Source organism: Zonotrichia albicollis, chromosome 15, assembly GCF_047830755.1.
Source record: "Zonotrichia albicollis isolate bZonAlb1 chromosome 15, bZonAlb1.hap1, whole genome shotgun sequence".
NCBI lineage: Eukaryota > Metazoa > Chordata > Aves > Passeriformes > Passerellidae > Zonotrichia > Zonotrichia albicollis.
The window spans coordinates 2,142,236-2,158,310 of record NC_133833.1 but is presented as its reverse complement, the minus strand read 5'-3'; the positions used below and the strand labels follow the sequence as shown (position 1 = coordinate 2,158,310).

At 51.3% G+C, this 16,075-nt stretch overlaps 1 protein-coding gene across 1 annotated transcript in view; it reads left to right on the top strand.

The window, feature by feature from the left end:
* Positions 1-5,348: 5,348 nt before the first annotated feature.
* The window catches only part of NEURL1B (neuralized E3 ubiquitin protein ligase 1B), a 122,779-nt gene continuing 112,052 nt past the window's right edge, over positions 5,349-16,075 (top strand). The window contains exon 1 of the mRNA XM_074552457.1: positions 5,349-5,619. Coding sequence (XP_074408558.1) covers positions 5,388-5,619 — 232 coding nt within the window. The 5' untranslated portion in view covers positions 5,349-5,387. The remainder of the gene's footprint in view (positions 5,620-16,075) is intronic.

Here is a 16,075-nt window from a genome sequence, read left to right as displayed (position 1 = left end):
TGTGAAGTGACTAAAATGGAACTCTGCTCTTCAGTAGCATTGTCAGAGTGGAGGGAGAGGCACTCAGAGGATCCAAATTTTGGGTGAGATCACAGAATCATGGGCTGGTTTGGGTTGCAATGAGCTTGAAAAACCTTCCAGTTCCAGGTCCTTGCCCTGGGCAGGGCCATACCCTGAAGTTGAGGGATACAAACCCAGTCTGAGCACTGGGAAATGCGAGGGGTTCTACTGAGACAGCCTCTAAATCACTGTAATGATTATTTCTCCTCTTCCCTGGGGACTGGGCTGATAAAACTATAAAATCACCTGAGTGTTATTGCTCTTACTGCATTTATCAGAGTTTTGGGAGGGAAAATACGGTTTTTTTTTTTGAGGATCACACTGACAGAACTAAAAATATCACTGTGTTAGCAAGGGCTTGATCCTTGCTGCTCCCCACTGCTCCACGCAGGGTGTCTCCTGCCCCTTTTGGCAGCACAAGGGGACAGGGATTGTTGAAGGCATCTCCACTGTGGGATCTCAGCATCTCAGTCCTGAGGTGCTGAGCCACCGAGACCACCCTTGGGGGGCTCAGGAGTCCTGGAATGTTGCCAGAAGTGTCTGGTGGCTGGACTTTGACCCTACACAGGAGACGACACCTGTATGAGGATAGGAGGACTTCACCGGGGTGAATGGTGAAGGGATTAGTTAATTAGAGGGTGAGACACAGGGTTTAGGATTTCTGTACAGGGGGGTTTAGAGAAGTAAGATGGAGGAATTGGGGCGTGTCCTGTCCTTCTTCTTCTTCTTCTTCTCCTCCATCTTCTATGGTGATGGTGGCACTTTTGGATTGGTCATTACTAAAAGTGCACCGGGCAATAAGAATAAATGGTATTGGGGAAAAATGATAAATATTGTACACGTAACAATGGGTATAAAGATAGGTGGCTGCCCGGAGGGCAGGACAGTGTGCTCATGGCTGACTGCTGAGCAGACCTCTGTCGGGCCGAAAGAAAATCTTTTAGATAAACAATTAATAAACATAAAAACCGAAAGAAGAACTGAAGCCTCTTCTCGTTCTTTGATACGCGGGCTGCCCCAAGGCCACTCCGGGCCTTTCCAGGCCCTCCAAACAGCCGAAAACCGGACACTCCACAAGCCCCTGCCAGTGCACAGATGTGCCCCGGGCAGTCTCACCAGGGCTCTGCCTCTGCTCCCATGTCTGTTTTCCGTGTACTGGGTTATTCCAGGGCCTGCAGAGCAAAGGAGAGGAATGCAAACCAGCATCTTCCTCCCCATTTCTTCTGGGAAAGCTGCCCCATGCAGCTGTGCCAGCCACCTCACAGTGCAAACCCCCTGTCCTAGAGCTGAGGGGGGAGTTTAAGGGAATTAAACCTCTCTTTGCTGGAGGGTTTGGTCCCAGGCCAATAACACATGTTGAGGGTTAGTCCTGCCTGACAGATTCTTGGTGGTCTTGGCATGGAGTGAGTGGGTGAAGCTCAGCTCAGTTCTCAGCAGAGACAGATGTTTGTGATTTAAAAAAATCATTACTGTGGTCATTGCCAGCCAGATTGCCTGGAATAAAAAAGCCTTTCTTCAGGTCAGGATCGATGCATTTTGGCTCCAAATCTCCTTGGGAAATTCGTGCTTTCTGGGATATTTCAGCCGTGGAAAAAACATTATGAAAATTTAACCTGATTGGGCTTTCGTCCAAAGCATGACCCTGACACAGGGAGAGTCCAGGATAATGCAGGGGCTGTTTTGGGGGATGTGATGTCTGATAATCCTTTCCCTGCTCAAGACACTGTCCAACAATTCAGGCCAGTTTGAAACACCAGCCATCCAACCCTTCCTGGGTGGTGTTATCCTTCTTTTATGGGGGGAATCTGCAGGGAGGGATTAAAGGGATTTGTCAACAGTCCAAGAAAACAGACAAACTCTGCCAGGACATCATCTCTCAGCCTCTGTGCTGTGCCAGCAGCTGGGGCAGAGCCTCCTGAGAGCCCTGTGCCAGAGGGGCCAGTGGGATTTGAATGGGAAGGTGCCACACAACTCCCCTGGGTGCCCTCTTGGGGTTTTATGTCTGTGGCTCTGTGACATGATGTGACCTGCCTGCACTCCTCCTCCTCTTGGGGACAGCCTGGTGGCTGCTGGAGCAGTGGTGGGAGAAGATGGAGATAAAAGGAGGCTGCTCTGATCAGTTGGGAAGTTCTTGACAGGAGGGCAAGGCTGTGATTGTGGCCCAGCTGCAGGAAAAGGGCAGGGTTTGGGCAGTGGGGTTTGTGTAGGGTTTGTGCAGTGGGATTTGTGTGGTGGGGTTTGGGCAGAGGGGTTTGTGCAGGGTTTTTGCAGTGGGGTTTGTACAGTGGGGTTTGCGTAGAAGGGTTTTTGCAGTATGGTTTGTACAATGGGGTTTGTGCAGGGTTTGTACAGTGGGGTTTGTGCAGCGGGGTTTGTACAGTGGGGTTTGTGCAGGGTTTTTACAGCGGGGTTTGTACAGTGGGGTTTGTGCAGGAGGGTTTGTACAGAGGGGTTTGTGCAGGATTTGTACAGCGGGGTTTGTGCAGCGGGGTTTGTGCAGGGTTTGTACAGTGGGGTTTGTGCAGTGGGGTTTGTGGGGTTTGTACAGCAGGGTTTGTACAGTGGGGTTTGTACAGGGTTTGTGCAGCAGGGTTTGTACAGTGGGGTTTGTGCAGGGTTTGTACAGCAGAGTTTGTACAGTGGGGTTTGTGCAGTGGGGTTTGTGTAGTGGGGTTTGTGTAGGGTTTGTGCAGTGGGATTTGTGTGGTGGGGTTTGGGCAGAGGGGTTTGTGCAGGGTTTTTGCAGTATGGTTTGTGCAGAGGGGTTTGTACAGTGGGGTTTGCGTAGAAGGGTTTTTGCAGAAGGGTTTGTACAATGGGGTTTGTGCAGGATTTGTACAGTGGGGTTTGTACAGTGGGGTTTGTGCAGGGTTTGTACAGTGGGGTTTGTGCAGGATTTGTACAGTGGGGTTTGTGCAGTGGGGTTTGTGCAGGAGGGTTTGTACAGCGGGGTTTTTACAGTGGGGTTTGTGCAGGATTTGTACAGTGGGGTTTGTGCAGCAGGGTTTTTACAGCGGGGTTTGTGCAGCAGGGTTTTTACAGTAGGGTTTGTGTAGGGTTTTTACAGCGGGGTTTGTACAGAGGGGTTTGTGCAGGATTTGTACAGTGGGGTTTGTACAGTGGGGTTTGTGCAGCGGGGTTTGTGCAGCGGGGTTTGTACAGTGGGGTTTGTGCAGGGTTTTTACAGTGGGGTTTGTACAGTGGGGTTTGTACAGTGGGGTTTGTGCAGTGGGGTTTGTGCAGGGTTTGTACAGCAGGGTTTGTACAGTGGGGTTTGTGCAGGGTTTGTACAACAGGGTTTTTACAGTGGGGTTTGTGCAGGGTTTGTACAGTGGGGTTTGTACAGCGGGGTTTGTATAGTGGGGTTTGTACAGGGTTTGTACAGTGGGGTTTGTACAGCGGGGTTTGTGCAGCAGGGTTTGTGCAGTGGGGTTTGTGCAGGGTTTGTACAGTGGGGTTTGTGCAGGGTTTGTGCAGTGGGGTTTGTGCAGGAGGGTTTGTACAGCAGGGTTTGTACAGTGGGGTTTGTACAGTGGGGTTTGTACAGTGGGGTTTGTGCAGGTCCTGCCCCGGGGCCCTGCCCTGGCAGCAGCAGCAGCTCTGCACGTGCTGTCTCTGCACTCAGGTTCCCACTGCACCTGCTCAGGTGGAAGCAACTTCCCTGTCATTAGAGAGCTGGGAAAGCTGCTCCGTGTGCTACTCGCCCTCCTCAGGAATGTCTGAGTGTGTTCTGGGAACAAACAGAGCCAGATGCCTCCTCCCTTTGCCTTTGAGAAAGGCTCTGATTTCTCTTTTTGCAGCACCTGCTGCAGCTCCTGTCTGCCACCAGTCCCAGCCTGCTCAGGGTCCACTGGGAACACTTCTGCCTTGTGCTGCTGTTATTGTCCATTGAATCATGGAATATCCTTAGCTCCCACAGGATCATCCAACCCAGCTCCAGACCCCTCAAAATCCCACCCTGGGCATCCCTGGAGTGCTGTCCAAACCCTCCTAGAGCCTGGCAGCCTCAGGATGTGCCCATTCCTGGGGAGCCTGGGCAGTGCCAGCACCTCTGGGGAAGAACCTTTCCCAAAATCCACCCTGAGCCTGCCCTGGTACAGCCCCAGACCTTCCCTAGGTCCTGTCACTGCTCACAGAAATTGGAGCCCCTGATGAGGTCTGACTTCAGTCTCCTCCAGGCTGCACTGGATTGGGATTGTTGTTTCAGGGTTATTACCAGAAACCCAAGCCACACTGAGCCCCCAAACCTGATGATGGGGTTCAATAAATTGCCACGTGTGAGGACAGCACAGCTCAGGAGGCTGCTCTGAAGGGCGCTCAAGTACGAGGCTTGTCACAGCGCCTGCACCTGAGGGAGGAGATAAAATCTCCATTAGCAGCCAGATAAGGAACATCTACATGTCACTGTCACCCCCTGCTCACACACATCCCTTCCCCAGCCCTGGTGTGTGCTGTGGGCACTGGGAAGGCAGCAGCGCTCCTGCAAAGCTTCGTGGTTCCTTTTTTTGATGGACTCAGCCCTTTCCCAGGCTCTGAGCAGGAGCACACTCGTCTGCACATCATGTTCCCATTATTTTGTCCATGGTTTTCAGGGCAGGATGTGTCTTCATCTCTATTTCAGCAATTCAGAGCTGCTGGCACTCAGAAATGATGCTCTGGATGCAGCTGTGGAGGAGGAAACCGGCACCAGGACAAATGGTGGCCTCCCCACTGTCATTTTCCTTCTTTCTGTTATTCCCAGGGGTGGCTGGGCTGCTGTGACAGTGGAAACACTCAGGAATTTCCCTTCTAATTTGCTCTTTTACTTCCTTCGAAGTCCACATCGGTCCCGTGCCAAATAGAAGAGTAAACGAGATAATGGGGAACAGAAGGCAGCAGGACTCATCCCGGCTGGAAATCTCCCAGCTCCGTGGCACGAGAGGACCACACGCTGCTTGGGACTGGGAATAAATCCTCACCCTGTCCTGTGACATCCTCCTGACCTTCCCTGGGCACAGCTGTGCCCCGGGACAGGTGACAGCAAGGGCTCTGCTGTGCTGCAGAGGGCTACGTTTTAAAGCCTTTCGGAAAGGAAACAGTTCTGCCTTGTCAGGGAGCGTGGGGAGACCCCTGGCTTAATTCCACCGTTCTCGGTGCTCAGGATGAGCAGAGGGATGGGAACCTTTGGGATTGCCCCGGGGCGGGATGGCAGTGGCGGGGACACCTCCTCCTGGGCTGAGCCGAGCCGTGCCGTTCCGGGCTCGTTCGGGTCGGGTGGGCTCATCCCGAGCCGTTCCGGGCTCGTTTGGGCCGGGTTGGCTCACCCCGGACCGCGCCGTTCCGAGCCTATGAGCGCCTTTCCCGGTGCCGGTCCGCTCCGCCCGTGTCCCGCCCGCGGCCGCGGTTGGCGGTGCCGGCGCGGGGCGGGGCGGGGCGGCAGCTTCGAATCGCGGCAAGAGCGGGAGCTGCCCGAGCGCGTCCTGCACCCGCACAGCCCCGCACGGCCCCTCCCGGCCCCGCTCCCGCTCCGTCCGCCCATGGGCAACGCTGAGTCCGTCCCGCGCGGCGCCGCCGCTCCCGGTAAGTGCCGTGCGGTTCGGTGCGGTCGGGTCCGATCGGTCCCGCTGCCCTCCGGCTCCCCAGCGCTGGACACAAACCCAGGTGGGGCCGCCCCGCCGTGTCCCTTTGGGTGGGGAGGATGCGACAGCGCTGTCGCGATGCGGAGGTGACAGGTGTGACATGGCAGCGCTCGGACGCGCTCAGCGCAGGTGCCGCAGCTCTGAGCTCACCTGTGCTGGTATCGCCCAGGTACCTCCGAGAGCATCTGGGGGCTGTTTGTCCCCCTGCCAAAGCGGGCTGAGGCCGTGGATGTACTTTCATCCCTCGCAGCTGCTGCCCGCGCTGCAGCCGTGCCAAATCCGCCCGCCGTAATTCAAAGTCCTGCGCTCCAAAATCTGCTGCCAATCCCAGCTCCGGGGCTGCGGGAACAGAGCTGGCAAAGCAAACGGCTCGGCGCTGGCCGCGCTGCCGGGTGTCAGGTTCTTGTTGCCTTTTATGCGTCTTTTTTTTCGTGTCCAAGAAGTCCAACAGCCGCCAGCCTGGTTGGCTGGATTTGAAGGGAGCTGATAACTGAGCTCAGCCAACCGGCACAAGATGCCAGAGCTCCGGAATACAAATAATCCTGGGTGGGAATAAGGAAAGCATTGAGTAACGTGCGGGCTGACACGGAGCAGCATCGTGGTTGCTGGTGTTGCTGTAGAGCAGTGAGGTTCTGCAAGCCTCAACTTGTTTCTTGTTAACCTCTCCTTGGCCTGGGGCCTTTGGGATTTGCAAAAACTGCAGAACAGTTGTTTTGTTTTGAATTTTTTTTTTTATTTTGGATGTGCGTGACCTGCTGCAGTTTCAGTTTTCAATAAAACGTTGTCGTTCTTCCCACCTGGTTCTGAACATCAGAAATGTGATCAATTCATTTAGGCATTTCCAGCATGGTCTGATTTAATAACTTCTTTCACAAAGTCCTTAGGTTTGTTTTCTTTTCCTCTGGGAGAACCCAAAATATTTTGCTGCTGGCAGGATGAGGGTGTTGTCATTTGCTCGGTGTGTGAATTCAGCAGCGTGATGTGCACTGCTGGATGCTCCTGCCTGAGCCTCCTACAGGTGTGTGTGGTACGGAGGGGAGGGAAAAGTCCCTCTGGAGCTGTGCCAGGAACCTTTGGAGCTGGAGGTTGCATTGCCCTGAGTGCTGAGATCGCTGGCAGAAATCCAGAGCGGGCTCCCAGCGATGCTGCAGTGGGAGCAAAAGGAATGTGGGTCACTGCAAAGGCAGGCTGGGGTGTCTGCACCTGTAGCAAATCCTTCTCCCCGCAGGAATTGGGCAGAAAATAGGAAAAAAAAACCCCAAAACCAAAAGAACAAACCAAACCAAATAACTCCTGATGCTTGTTACCTACCTCAGGTGTGTGCAGCACCACTGGGGTCAGAGCTGGTCCCTCAAGGGAGGGTCTCTGCTGTGCTGTGGGGTGTTACTGAACCCCAAGGGATTAACCCCTGGCTATTCCTAACAAATGAGTGCTTTGGGTGCTTTTTAAACCCTGCTGTAGTGGATTATCTTCTTGTTTCTTGTATTTCTCTTTCCTGAGAGCTGCTTCTGCTGTGTTTGCTTTTGGGGTGGTCATCCCCCATCAGATTTACATGTTTGCTATGCAATGCAAGATTATTTCTAACTGATGAATAACTCTGCTCCCTGATGGCGGTTTTTGTTTTGAAATCCAAACATCCAGTCTCTTATTATAAAGTCAGTTCTGCAAAACTGAGCTGGAGATAACATTTTGGGAGTTAATGAACTGTTGGGTAAGTCAGACCTCAATAATACTTTGTGTCAACAGCTGCTGCTGCTCCCGTTTGCTTAACAGGGAAGGTAAATAAATGCATTTGATGGTACTTCTAATATTGGACAGGAGAATTTGAGCCAAGATAGAATTAATTGTCAAGGGCTAAGAGAAAGATCATCAGTGTTTGGGTGGAAAGCAGTAATGTGGGATTGTAAAATTGGTAAATCCTTAAAGCTGGAGCTGTCACTGAGGCACGAGGGTTATTAATTTAGAATTATTGACCTGTACATCTGTTATAAGTGAGGTTCTGCAGCCTGGTGAGCTGTGCAGGTCCCCATGTCCCCAGGTTCTGGCCCAGGTGGGCAGTGGGGCTCCAGGATGGACACTGTCACTGGAGGGCAGCCGAGGATAAAAAGTCAGCTCTGCTGCTCTGTAACTCACTGGGAAATAAATAAATAAATAAATTTAAAAAGCTGAACAAATGCCAGGAAAAGGACACTGTGAAGTTGGTTGCTTAAGGGATCAGGAGAAAAGCAAATAACCATGCAGCAGCTGGTCCCAGGAGAGCAGAGCTCGGAGGGGACACAGCTGAGGGTGACTGCTCACTCCAGGAGCAATGTGCGTCCTTCTGAGCCATCAGGAGCTCTCTCAGTGGGGGAGAAACCCTGAATTATTTGCACCTTGCGCAGCTCAACAAGGTCAAAAGTCGCTGAGAGGTTTCTTTGCATAATGCAAGTGGAGTTATGCCTGTATTACATAATCACTCCCCGAGTGAACTCTGTTAATGGTCTTGGAGTGTAAAACCAAATTGCAGTGCTGGGAGTGTTCCAAGTGAGCACAGAGCACACACACAGGGCTGTGCTGGGCTCCTTCCTGGTGGGTCTGACCTTGTTCAGTGCTTGGTTTTCTCCCAAAGTGTCATTCTGGGCTTCTCTCGCCTCTCAGCTCCCAGATTTCTCCCTCTGTAGGAAGTTTTCCTGGGCTGGAGGAGCAAGAGGATTTCGTTCCCGTGTGGTTTTATTTTCCCTTTGCTCTGAAGGGCAGCGGGAAGGATGAAGGATCCCAACTCTGGGCTTAGATGGCGCCAGAGCCTCAGGAAAGGAACTCCCAGAACTCTGGCACCTCTCACCGCTGCTCACCTGAGCACAGGTGTGAGCCCAGCCCATCCTGGGGGAGCTCACTCTCCCTTGGGCATTTAAGCACAAGGTTTGGCTGGGATCTTCATTCCTGCAGCTGGGAAACTCTCAACTCACATTTTGTCTTCACTGCTGTGCTTCTTACCCTGAGTCACCGTGCCCAGCTGCCAAAAAATTCCGCAGCACAGTGCAGAATTCCTGCAGGGATGGTGCTGGCATTGTCCCTCCTGCATGGGTTAGACTGTGCTGGCATTGTCCCTCCTGCCTGGATTCTCATCCAGGGGCTCCAGGCAGGCTCTGGGGACAGCAGCACATTCCCCTCGAGGTTTGCTCAGAGACACTTTGGTTTCACAGGGCACAGGCTGTTCTCTCCTTACCAAATCCCTGCTGCATTTCTGCACTCCCCAAAGTGCTGCAGGCTGAGCTCTGCTCACCTGGGCATTGAAATTATTGTCCCAGTTAGATTTTTAATGATAAATAAACAGCATTGATGTGGATTTATGATGAAGGTGATATGAGAGTACATGTTGTGGTTCCTTCTCAATGCAGGGAGTGAAGTCATCCCAGAAGTTTGGCTGTGGGGGATTCCCTGCAGCCTCATCTGCTGCAATCCCAGAATGGTTGGAGTTAGAAGGGACCTTAAATCTCATCCTGTTCCATCTGCCCTGCCATGGACAGGGACCTCCACTGGACCAGGATGCTCAGGAAAAGCTGATGCTTAATAGTGATGTCTTTTTTGCAGGTCTGGATGAATTTTGGTTTGCTGGAGGCACTTTTGCATTGCTCTGGGACAAACACAAAGTGTTCACTGTGACACAGACCTGGCCAGGGGCTGTGCTGAGGAGGGGACACACAATGATTACAGGCCTGAGGGGAGATGGGAATGTCTTGTGTGTTCCCATTAGGTGCCCCCTAACACCCCCATTCAGGGCTCTTCACTAGGGCCAGGCATTTTATCAGCTCTGGGGCTGCTGCACACACCTAAAAAAGAACATCCATAAGCCCTGAGCAGAAAGAGCTCCAGTTTTCATGTTTGGCACTCAAACCACGCAGTTATAAATGCTGCTCCTGCCTCGAACTGGAACATAAATGTTTATAACTCCTGTTGCTCTCCTGTCAGTTTGCCCATTAATTTAGTGTTGAGACACCTTTTAATTTCTGACCTCATCTGGGTACCAGCTCAGTGTCTGCTGAGGTTGCTGACTTTCTCCCCATCAAGGACAGAAGCTTTGCTTTTGGAATTCTGCCCTCCATTTGCAGAGGTGAGGTTTCTCACACATCTCCCATCCTGGCTGGGGTCACTCCTGTGGGTCTGCGAGCCCCTCAGGGAATGGTTCCTGGGATACAGCTACAAATCCTGCAGTGGAGGGTGAGGGTAGACAGGAATGAGAAACTTTAGGTCATAAAATGATCCAAAAATTCACCCAGCCCTCCATTGTCTCTATTTCTGGATCCCTGATAAAACTAAAACTCGGTTCTAAATAATGTGCAATATTTCAGCAAGGAAAAGCAAGACAAAGGGGGCTATTTAAAGCCACCTTCTTTGCAGGGCTTGGCTGGCTGGCTCTGCCTCTTTTGTGTCATTGTGTCAGTGCAAAACACAGACGAGAGGCTGGGGAAATACAATGTGCGCTCCAATTTAGAACACATGCAAAGGTCAGCCCTGGTGCACGCTCGGCTTTGGGGAGGAGGAGGAGGTTTGGGCTGAGCAGGTTAACTTGGATTTCTGTAAGGCAATGAGGGGGTATCATAAACATGCAGTTATAGAGCAGAATAACCTGTCTGGCCCATGCCTGGCTGCTCCCTTTGCTCTGAAATTGAGGCATTATCTTCCCTTGGTGGCTCTGTTCTGTGTTGCTGCTTGAATCCTGGATTCTTTTACCCTTCAGTGTCCTTGGGTGGATAAGGAGGCAGGGAGTATCTGTGTGAAACCTTTGGAGAGCCATAAATATAAATATGAGGTGTCACAATGTGTGCCCAGCTTGAAATCAGCCACAAACCCCTCAGGGATGCTCACCTGGCACTTGTTTGTTCTGGCAATGGGGAATAAAATAAAATAAAAGCACTTGCTGAACTGAGGGGAACTGCTTGCTGCAGGCTGTTTGGGAGGACAGGCATGGGAGGGATGGCCCAGGAGGAAAGGAGAGCACAGAGAATGTGCTGGAGGTGACAGGAGGTGACACCAGCAGGGCTGTGCTGCACTGCTGGGACATGGGGAACCTGGACCTGCACACGCTGGGGAGGGTCTGCTGCAGCCTGGGAATTGAGCAGGATTTTGGGATCCTGAAGGGGTCCACACAAAGAAAAAGCTGTAGAGATTTACTGAGGAGATGGGGCAGGCTAGTTTTTGTTGTTTCTCTTGTTTTGGAGGGGGATACAAGTACACTTTCCAAAGGCTGAAGTGTGTGTGGGTATTTAAGAAGTTTCAAGCCACTCTCAGTGCTTTGAAAAGCAACTCTGATGTGGCCCTCAAGGATGGAATGTTAAACCAGCAAAGCCAAGAAGGCAGAGCATGGCAGGGGAGGGTTATGGAGGCATTGGGGTCTGTGGGGCCTGTGTTTAGGGCCACGTTCCCAGCACTGGGCTCAGGAAAGCTGGGCATGGGAATGCTGCCCACAAACTCCCATTGGCTGCTGCAAATGTTGCATTTTCAGGGCATAACAATCAGTCAAATATCACATTATTTAACCTGGGAAGGGATTGAGATCCCCCCAGTTGTGGGGCTGTCCCACAGTCTTGGTTGTGTGAAGGGGAAACTGAGGCCTGAGGGGATCCAGCTCATCTGGAGTCTGCAGCACCTGCAGGGGAGGGGGATTCTCTTCTGCTTCCCCCAAATCTTGAGGCAGTTCAGGATCCTGGCTGAGATCCCTCCTGTCATCTCTGAACTGTGCTGCCTCCCCAGTGCCTGTGGGTATAAAAACATCACATCCATTTGAAAGCCTTATCTGTGCCTCCTTTCTGCAGGGTTGTGATGGATTTTTGGCCTGTTCAAGTAATCTTCTGCGAGGATTTATCTATTTTTCATGTGTCAAAGATAATTTTTGGGTTTTTTCAGAGCTTCTTCATGCTGAATTAATTTGTTCTCTGTCAAACCTGTTTTGTTTTTCGCTGGAGCCCTGTGAGTGGGAGAAGCCATCTCCCAGAGATGTGTGTGCATCTCTTCTCCTGCGTGGGGCACTCCCGTGCCAATAAATCCAAACCTGCAAGCTGCAAACCCTGGGAAGGATCCCAGCCCTCCCTCTGTGCCTCAGCTGCATCCAGGGGTGGCTCTGGGTGTCCCATGGGGTGCAGCCCAGCTCAGGCATTCCCACGGGATGGGGTTCCATCCTTTTGAGCCATTGACAAATCCATTCCCTTCGTTTGGCCAGGAAAAACCACTTTAATTTGGGGAGATATGGAGCCTTCTCCTCCTCCTCTTCCTCTCCTGTCCACTTGTGCCTTGCAGCCAGGAGCTGCAGGTGGTGAGATGCTGCAGGGACAGATTTGTTCTCTCTTTATCCCAACTGGGATAATGTGGTTTGTTTTATGAACAGTGCTGGAAACTGGGAAAACAGGTTACTCAGAGCCTGCGAGCTGCTGCTAATTTATGATACTTTTTTCCCTCTACCTTTAAATTGCTGAAGGTTAATGGGGCTGAGACGAACAACCCTGTTAAATGCCACAGGGTAACAATAACCCCAGCATTTCCTGCTGTGGGCTGGGAGCAGGGGAGCTTGGAATGGCCTGGATTGTCACAGCCTTGTCACAGCTGGGGGCTGAGCTGGATCTCTGTTCTGCCCAGAGCATCCAAGGGTGATTTGAGGATGCTTCAGGGCTCCTGCTGACAGCAGGGATGCTAAATCCAGGTTTAGTTGATATCCCTACCTGCATGTGCACACACCAAACCTGTGGCAGGGTCAGAGCAGGATCTGTGCCATGGGGCTGCTGAAGTTTTTGGTGTCAGGAGGAGCAGCTGGGGACTGGAGAAGGCAGGAGAGCCTGAGCAGGAGGATCTCCCACTTCTCTCATTCCCCTCATGCTGAGGCGGAGAAACAAACCTGGGACAAGTCCCCTGTGAGGCTTTGTCCCTTCCCAGCTCAGTGTTTGGAGGTTCTGGGTGTGGGGAGCAGCTGGAGGGGGAGCTGGGGCTGAGCAGGGATTGGGAGAGGCTGTGCAGAATCAGAAAAACAAGAAGCAGTTGTTTGTTGAGCTGCTTTGTTCTCTCTATTTCTGTAGCTAACCTTTTGCTTCTCGAAGCAATAAAAAAAAAAACTAACCCTCTTCAAAAAATATTGCAGGGTGTTTCTTTGTGTGCTTTGACTAAGCTGTTCCTCATAAACCAGTGGCTTTTGCGTAAACACAAGCATGGCAGCACAATTATCTGCTTTTCTGCAGCTGTCAAGTACCTTTGCTCCCCCAGCTAAGTGTGAATGGGGGAGCGAGGCTGGGAGAGGCACAGCAGCAGAACTGGGGTGCCCTCCTGTGCCAGGGCTTCCCTCCCTGCTCCTGCTCTGCCAGGGGGACCCTGAGCCTGTTTGTCCCTGGGTGCCACCAGGGCTGGGCATTAAACCAGCCAAGGAACTTCAGAGCATGAGGCAGGGACTGAAAACTGACCCTGGGCTGCATCTTTGGGCAAAGGCCGTTCTCAGGACTGTAAATGTGCCTCTGGAGATGGGTATCATGGGCTCTGATGTGAACTTTTAATTGCTTGCCAGCGCTGGAGTCCCAGCAGAGCTGGAGGTGGCAGCAGCAGCTGTTTGGTTGCTAATTGCTGTGTCTGCTCCCTCGTGGCCTCCAGTCAAAGCTGGCATGCTAAATCCAGGATCTGCTGAGAGAAGGGAGACCTCCATTCCACCCCTTTGGGCTTCAATGATTTCTTTTTCTTTTTTTTTTTTTTTTCCCAGCTAAAATGAACAAAAATTCTGTGTCCCGTGACAGCCCTGATAAGCTGGAGGCTCCAACATGCCCCAGCACTGACTGCCCATTACAGCCTTTGTTTATTTAAAAATAAAAAGCCCAACCTCACTATCTTGATGATGGAAAAAAAAATTCCATAAACATGCCAGAGGCGTAATTGGTGCCAGTGGAAACCAAAAATGACCCTTTGCCTTCCTCTCCACCCACCTTTTTCACAGTCAAGTGCTTTGGGAGGGAGCTTTCCTTGGGCCCTGCTAGTGCTGCAGGAATCCTTTCCCATGGATTTCCCCAAACCTTACCAGTCTGAGATGCTCCAGGGCATGGTGGGAAGGCTGTGGTGAAATTCCAGGTGGGATAATGCATCCCTGCCCCTCAAACTGTGACCAAATCCTTTGGAGAGCATCCTAAGGGCAGCAGCCAAGTGCCCTGGGAGTGCTTATGGAAATCTCCTTCTCAGCATCTTTGCTAAGGAGGGATCATCCCCTACTTGTGCAGCCTGGCAGTTCTAGCTCCTAGAACCTTCTCCTGGCCTTCAGACCTGCTGGGCCTGGGGACAGAGATCCCTGGGGGCCTTTCCTGCCCTTCTGGGGATGGTGGCACACCCAGCTCAGCTCCTGGGCCATGGCAGGGCAGGAGTCACCTTTTCCTTGGCTGGTGGCTCTGCTGACCCTCCTGGTGGAGATGTGGCCACAGCTGGTGCTGCTCAGGATTTCTCTGGGCTCAGCTGCCTGCAGGGGACTCGTGTTGAGCCCTCAGTGCCCCCAAACTCAAGGTGAAAGGCACCAGGCTGGGCTGAGCCCTTGAGGGTTTTGTGGGCGCCCTGCAGTGATGGCTCAGCGAGGGATGGATTTCATGGGAGGGTTGTTGCCACACAATGAGCTTTTGTGCAATTATGTGGTGTCTTTTAAATCATTTCCTCCAACAAATCTGTCCACACCCAAATCAAAATAAACATTCTGAAAGGCTGCAAAGATAAACACACAATGCTTGCCCTTAAATGCAGCCTTTCCTCCCTCTCCTCACAGACACCTGCTCCGTGTCCTGGGAAGGAGGAGCGTCCAGGAATGCTGAGTTAGGATTACCCAGCTCAAACTTTGACAAATGCTAACTTTCCAAACTTTCCAAACCTTCATTTCAGACCCTCATTATCTTTTTTAGTCAATAACTTTCTCAGAAAGGAGAAAAAGTCCCAGGTTTCACTGTCACCTCCTTGTTCTGCCTTTTTAAGGTCAGTGCTTTCTTTCCATCACTTTGAGTCCCTGCACTGTTCCCAGTGCTGGCATCCATGGGCTCCCCAGCCTCATTCCACATCTCTGAGCTGATTTCCATTTGTTCTCACCCATTTCTGGGCTCACACAGAGTGTGGGTGCTGCCCATGGTGGTGGATGAACCAAGGTGTCACCTGAGCAGGAGCCACCACCACCCTCTGCTGCTCCTCTGCACTTTTCTCAGCTTTCCTTTGGGAATAATTCATATAAAAGAGGGAATTTAACCCCTGCTCACTCAGACTGGTTGATAAACTGTGACCTCCCTGGGGATTTGGTGTTCTGGGGTGAGGAAACTGCCCTGATCAAATCCTTGACTTATTTCTCCTCACTGAATCCTTTGCTGCTTTTCCACTTCCTGTGCCTCTGTTGTGTCCTCAGCAGCCCTTTGGGAAGGGCCTCAGCAAATTGGGCACAAAATCCTCTGTTCTCACCCTCTGTTGTCACTCTGGCATCTCCTTCATCCACCCATCCCTTCCCCAGTGAGACTTGTTCTCTGCTGGGAGCCCCAGATGGGAAAGTGCTCTGGTTTTAATTAGCATCTTAATTAGTTTATCAGCCATTGGCACCACTGTCATTCCTGGGTGCACTTTTCAGAGAGCTCTTGTTCTTGCTATCCTTCAGTGCTTATTTTTTGCAGTTATCACAAAATATCATTTTCCTGCTTCAGGGAGATATTCCTCTGGAATTGTGTTTGTTAGCTGAGCTGGGTAATACATATTTTCTTTTTCCTCCCCAATAACCAAATCACTTCAGTTTTTCTTCTTCTGCCCAGCTCCAGATAGCGCCTGATCATTAATCCCAGAAATGTGCTGTGGTGGGAAAGGTGTCTCCCTCTGACAGATAAGCTTGACTGACATAAATAATTTAATTCCTCTGCACCTTTTTTTTCCTTCTGTAACTGCTGGAGATCGAGGTGACCCACAGAGTCATCTGAAATCCTCCTGCAAGTGATCTCCAGGCTTGATTTTGTTTTCAGCTCCTTGGCAGCTGTAATTTATAGTCATGCTCCAGTGGCTTCAGGAAGATGATATTCTTTATTTTCACATCATTTTTCTGCTACAGTAAGCGAAGAAAAAATATGGGTGTTTTATGTATTTACTTTTTTTGGTGTGGTCTAAGTTCTGAACACTGGGTTTTCCTTTTGATTTTTTTTCTTCCCTGAATGGTCTTTATCTATCTTATGGTGATAGATAAAATGATAGATAAATAGAATGGTCCTTATCTATCCCATGTCCCTTATACAGAGCCAGCCTGTGCTGTCTCTGTTTTGCCTTTTTGCTGGAAATTGCATTCCAGTTGTTGCCATTGATTAACTCATGGCCTGGCCAGGCTTTTCCTCCTCTTTTCTGGCTTTCCTGGGGTTTTGTGCCAGGATCTCTGGGACCCCTGGGGCCATTCCCAGAGG